General features: G+C 42.9%; 1 protein-coding gene across 1 annotated transcript; it reads right to left on the reverse strand.

Annotated features, from left to right (window-relative positions):
- Positions 1–847: 847 nt before the first annotated feature.
- On the reverse strand, positions 848–5,820 carry LOC137210852 (kelch repeat and BTB domain-containing protein 6). The gene has a single exon (XM_067712859.1). The coding sequence runs from the start codon at positions 5,424–5,426 to the stop codon at positions 3,339–3,341; it is 2,088 nt and encodes a 695-aa protein (XP_067568960.1). The 5' UTR covers positions 5,427–5,820; the 3' UTR covers positions 848–3,338.
- Positions 5,821–6,281: the final 461 nt, after the last annotated feature.

Consider the following 6,281-nt stretch of genomic DNA (forward strand, 5'->3'; position numbering starts at 1 on the left):
TCTGAGCAGCAATTTTAGCTTTAGAGGTGAGAATGAAAAATGGTGACTCCAATACAGACAGGTGACTCCCCACAGACTAGGCTGTTTTAGGACAAAATGTCTCAGATATGGATGGAATGTTATACAACAGTATCTGTTTCCTACTCTCCCTGTGCCTTGGACCATGTTGAGTCCTCAAGGTTAAAGATGTGAGGAATGGAAGTTTGATGAAACAGATAAGAATGACAAAGGGCGCAGAGTAAAGGAGGGGGGCCCTTCCCCCTATTCTGCACAAACCTATGCCTCCATGGTACTCTGAGGTTTGGCAACTTCGGTGAACAGTGTCTTTTGCTTTTTATTATTATTAAAAAAAACAATTGGTTTGTATACATTGAACCCTCTAGTTGGTTCTAAAAATGACACTGATTCTTTTAGGTTTCTACTGATAGTCACATTTTCTGTAAGTAAGGTTGCTTCCTCATACTTCCCTGCTTTATCATATTTGCTCTAACAAATGTTCCTTTAAAGTTAGTTAGAATGATGAAAGGGTTAAAGGTTTTACGCAGGTATGGGGAGGAGAGACTGTCACAAGTGCTCTTATCTTGAGTCTGATGAGCTTCAGAAGTAGTCATACTTTTATAATTTCAGGGATGTTATGACACCGGCCTTTTTCTTGGGAGTAGATCAAAAGTGTTCCCCAGATTCTCAACAAGATCAGGTACAAATATTTCTACTTTACCCTTTTGGAAATCCTAACACCACTTATGGTTTGAACTTAAAAGAATTTTTTAAAATTGGGGTCCTCTGAACTTTTCAGACTACAGGGACAGATACGAAAGATAATTAACATCATTCTAAATCTTACAAATAGCAGTCCTACAAACATATTTATTAAAAGATGTGATTAATTGGAAAACAGAGACAAGGGTACTTTCCAGTCAAGAAGGGATTTCAACACTGCTAGTTGTCATTCACTGTACAAGCAAGGGTTTTATACATTTAACAGAAACAATGAATTAAAAAATCAGAAAGTCTAGATTCTAGTATGTTTTATTTGTAACTAATCACATACAAATCACTTATCCGTAAAATAATGATTAACAACTATTCTCTAATTCACAAATATAGCACGAAACCAAATTCTTCCCAAGAAAATCTCTTTGTAAACCAAGATATTACTACTATTTCGCTTAGGCTTTAACTTAAAGGTTGAAAATGACAATTGGAGAATCTGTCTTTTATCAATCAGTTGCACACCTTAATTCTGCAGAAGGATAGTCTGGTTGAGATCATCACTGTTCTATTTCAACCCGACAAAGGAAAAAGCTATCAACAAGAAGTTCCTGGTGAAGAAAAAGTTGGCCAAAAAAATAACCCTATTGAGAAACAGCTTTGTGTTAAGGACACTGCCGAAAACAACCCTGATGTCAAATGGAACAAAACTGAGCCTCAGGCAACTAAAAGCATGTCTGTCCTTCTGAAGGAACACATACTGGTAGGATAAGCAAGCATCTTATTTCACTAAAAATGTTGAACAGGAATGTCTTGTAGAATCTTCAAACAGCCCATCAAAATGGCTAAGAAATATCTTTAAAAAAAAAAAACAACCTTTTACGTCTTCCTCTCTGTTTTCATCCTATGGTATTTCAATAAAAAATCCAGTTCCCTACCAGAAAGAGCACATTCCTCTGTACTCTGCCCGGGTGTAAGAAATGTTAGCACGCTGTCACTAGAGAATAAACACAGAAGAGGAATTATCATGTCACTGAATGAAGATTCAGGGAGATCATTCTGATTGTGTGTAGAAAAAGTTATACACCATAAACATCTGGTCACTTATCATGTATATGTATCAATAACAACTATATCTAATAAACCCTCAAGAGGTAAGCACTTATGTTTTCATGTATTTAACAATGTAAGTCTTGTGTGATTTATTCTCTATTTCTGGACTTTCTTTCCCTTACATATGCTGACAGAAACAAAGACTGGAGCATGGTTCATAGAGAAACACAGAACAGATACAAATACCATAATAAAATAGCCTTGTACACCACTGCATAGAGAAATATTTTAGACGAAATATACTTTCACTACTGGCCCCAAATGCTATCATCCACTTATGTTATTGAACTGTAAACTTTTAATAGAAAAATACCTTTAAGCTGATAATAACATTTAGCGACTTACAAAACTGACAGAATTTTTCAATGCTACACAAAACAGTTCTATACACAACTTAGAGTTTGAAAATTCTTTGCTGGCACTTGATCTTATAGTTGACAGACACAATAGCTACTGATTTCAATAAAATACTGTTCTTAACTAATACATACTTTCAAAACCAATATTACTCACAAAACAGTAAAGAATAATCACATCTTGTTGACAAATCTTCTAAGATAAACACCAAAACTGTACAGCCAAAATATTTTAAGAATCACATAAACTTTTTAGGACAGTGGATAAAAATTTTCACAATCATGTCCAGTGAAAAAAGGATTATTCTTCTGATTCAGTGAAGCATGTATCAAGTATAGATTTAAAATATGAACCTACAAAGCAAGTTACTGGGTTTTTGTTTTTTTTTTAAAAAGGTTTTTAGATGATTGGTGACACTACTAGAATGGAATTTTTTTAGATGGAAAATTGGTCACTATTTGCAAATTACACGTTATATTACAGATTTAAAACTGAAATTTCTTTTCAAAAAGTAGAATCCTGTTTTTTTGTTTTTACTTTCAGTGAGCGTATGACCATTCTATATATTATCACAAATGAAATCACCATTCAGTCACATTAAACATATGTATTTTTTTTTCACAAAAGAGGAGAAAACTGAACTAAAACTTAGCAGACTATATGTGTTAGAACACATTTTGTAAAAACCCACTAGTTTAAAGTTTTGGAAATCTACTACACTGTTCTGAAGGAAAATATATGCTTTCCAACCCTCTCTAATAATTCCTAACCAATCAGTTTTTCTATTGTAGAAATTAAAATTCAAGTTGAAGTATTTGTGGCACAAGACAGAATGTAAGATTTAATAATAGAAGACTATTGATTACAACTAACTTATATTGTCATCAAACATAAACATACTAAACAATCAACACTGGACTTTTAGAACAGTAAATTATTAAATAGGTTGATTTCTTTTAATGTTTAAATTCTGTAACATTAAATTACGTTAGTATTTCAAACAATACCCTTTCTAAACCAAACCTGAAATTAATCAACTTTTTTTCTTTTTTTTTTTCCAGCAAAACGAAAGGGTCTCTTTAAGATACCTTCCAAAGCAGTAAAAACACCTTAGAGTTTCAGCTTATCTATAACACACTCTGCTGACCCTGCGCATTTCACTGAGGGGCTACCTGAACCCACAAATCATCATCAGATAAAGAACTTGAACTTCCTGACTCAGAGTCCAGCTCACTGAATCCACCTAAATCCCACTCAGTGCTAGATTCACTGGGCACTTCTTCCTCCTCAGTGAGAAAACTCTGACCAGGTTCAAGGCAGGAAGGATAAACGCGAGCTGAGAGGCAAAAAAAGTTAGAATCAAACTGGAACAGGCCTAATGTGGTACCTATATTAATCCACTGGTCACCCCTAATATCATATTCATACACGGTCACCCGGTTCTTTTTCCACTGCGGGGTGCGTGAGGTGATCAGCAACAGTTTTTGGCCATGATTGATAATCCGGTAGTTGTTAGTCTCTGACACCAAGGGAATGTTATTAATCTGCCTCCACTCTCCTCTGACTGGATTGTAGACCTTCATGACAGGGATGTCGCAGATGCAATAGATCTCATCATTGAAGACACAGGCTTCCTGAAAATCATTGCGCTTCAGAGAAACACACTTCAGCCACATATTGTGGCTGGGATCAAAGCAGAACATGCGCTTACTATTGAGAGCGTACAGATAGTTCTGAATTACCATCAGATCGAAGGAAATAAAAGAATGGGGCAGGGGAGCCACCAGTGCCCACTGGTTCCTCTGGACACTGTAGCACTCCACCTCCTTCAGTTTAATGCCGGTAATAGGGTCTCGCCCACCCAAAATGTAAATGTAGCCATTGAGGTATGCCACATCCATGCCCTCACGGCAGAGCAGGCGGTCAGCAAGTTGCTGCCAACTATTCTGGGCTGGTTTATACACCCAGAGGTCTTTCCTGGGCTGGGCGGCCAGATAGATGTCATGGTCTGGAGAGACACAGACAGCTAAGGTGGTCACAGTCCTAGTGTGAGCAAGGCAGGTCAAAGGTGATGGCACTTTGTAAATGTCCCCCGAGTATGGGTCACAGCACAGAAAGGGATCTCTGGGATGTCCAAAGAAGATCACCATCTTCTTGGCATACACACCCAGCCTCTGGGGTGGATTTTCTGCCACCGATACAACAGAGCTGCTGCTGCAGCCGCCGCCGCCACCAGCGCCGCTAACGACACTGCTAACGCCGCCGCCGCCGCTGCTGCTGCTGCCACCGCTGCTGCTCTCTGGCTTTGGCACCAGAGACTTGCACAACGTGTCACCATATCGCATCTGCCGGGCCCCTTCAACAAGGTCCAGACAGTACTTCTTCACCATGGTGTTGGTCAACAGCCCCTCCAGGTAATTCCGATCTTCATCGGTGAAGTGTGTCCAGCGGACACACCTGAAGACTTCTGCAGCGCTGGGACCCCGCTCCTTGGGAGCCGCCTCCAACCACTGCACCGCCACGTGGCACACGGTCTGCTCATGCTCGATGTTTAGGCTGTCCAGGCGCAGGACAGTCAGAAGTTGGGCCAGGGTCAGATCTGCCAGAGACTCCTCCCGAATCGAACTCATCTGGCTGAGCTGCTTGAAGTTGTGGGCTATAAACGACTGAGCCTGTGATCGCAGCTTGCGATGGCCAAAGGCGTCGGCGAACTTGAAGATGGCCGTGCAGTTGGCCAGGTCAAGGCGGCGGGCTAGGAAGGAGGCACAGGCTTCACGCACATACTCGAGCTGCAGCATGTCGGAGGCGGCGTACAGGCGCTCCACGTTGGATTCACTCAGAGACACACGACCCGTGTAGCAGTAATCGACCAGCACCTCGAAGGACTCGGCATCCACATCGTGCATGGTCACGTTCGTCTGGTGACTTTCGTACATGCCGCCGGTGAACATGCTCTTGAAGTAGGGACACGCGGCAGCCAGCACGTTACGGTTGCAGGGGAAGAGGCGGCCCGTGCCAGGCCCGCTGCCAGGCGTGACCACCTCGATGGTCACATCACAGAGCAGCCGCGCGTCGTAGAAGGACTTGAGCTGGGCCAGCAGGGCTGCGGAATGGGCCGTGTCCTTCAGCTCCTCCGGGCCCGTAAAAAAAGCTGAAACCGTGGGTTTGTGAACCCTTTTGGGCCGCTTCCCGCCGCGGGGACTGGCAAGGCGGCGAGAGCGCGAAGCTTCTTCCCGGGACTGCATGGTGGAGATGCTGGCGGAGAGCTGAGGACGAGTACGGGTGCAAGGACCGGGCTCTGGCGCCTCCTCACCCTCTGCTCGCTGACGCTAAGACCGCGGTGTCTCCGGAGAGACTGCAGCACGGGTCCATTTATTTAAGTCAACCCTAAGCCGCGGTGCCGCCTCCCTCGACCGCGTAGACCGCGTCCGACTCACCCGTTTCCAGTTCCACGCCCTTTCTCCGCCTCAGCTCGCCCTCACAGGACCTACTGGCTGGAACCGAGCGATCCGCCACCGCCGCGCTGGCAACACCAGTAGGCGTCCAGGAGAACTACGGCTCCCAGGTTACCTTTCGCGCCTCGAGGCACGACGGGGCCCTCCGGACTCTGCGGCATAGGCTGCGGCACCAGCTGCGGCACGGGCTGCGGCACGGTAGCCGCTTTGCATGTTGGGAGTAGTAGTAGCCGCAACAACATCGCGAGATTGTCGGCTGTTCATTGTTTCGGATGACGGAGTTAGAAATCGCTAATTCTCTTCTATTCGGTGTTATGGTTTCGAACTTTGGGTGTGGAATTCAGTTTAGATACCCGTCCTAGTGTTTATTAGTTGTTTGACTTCTCAGAGTTCTTGTTTTTGAAAACGTTAATAGCAATAGTATTTCATAGCGTGTGACGATTGAACTAAATTGCGTAGGTGATATACCTCTAAACGTAGGCTGGATATACTTGCTCTGAATAAATATTTGTTGATTAGTAGAATAACATACTTATACGTAGTACCCATAATATAAAGGTTCAATAAGTTTTAGCTTTTCTTCTAACGTTTATGAAAGATGTAGCAACCTCTCATTTGAAATCATGAGCCTGTAGGAAAATGGGA

This window comes from Pseudorca crassidens, chromosome 18, assembly GCF_039906515.1.
Source record: "Pseudorca crassidens isolate mPseCra1 chromosome 18, mPseCra1.hap1, whole genome shotgun sequence".
Lineage (NCBI taxonomy): Eukaryota > Metazoa > Chordata > Mammalia > Artiodactyla > Delphinidae > Pseudorca > Pseudorca crassidens.

Coding starts and splice junctions, on each gene's coding strand:
- LOC137210852 (XM_067712859.1), bottom strand. CDS start 5,426: ATGCAGTCCCGGGAAGAAGCTTCGCGCTCTCGCCGCCTTGCCAGTCCC.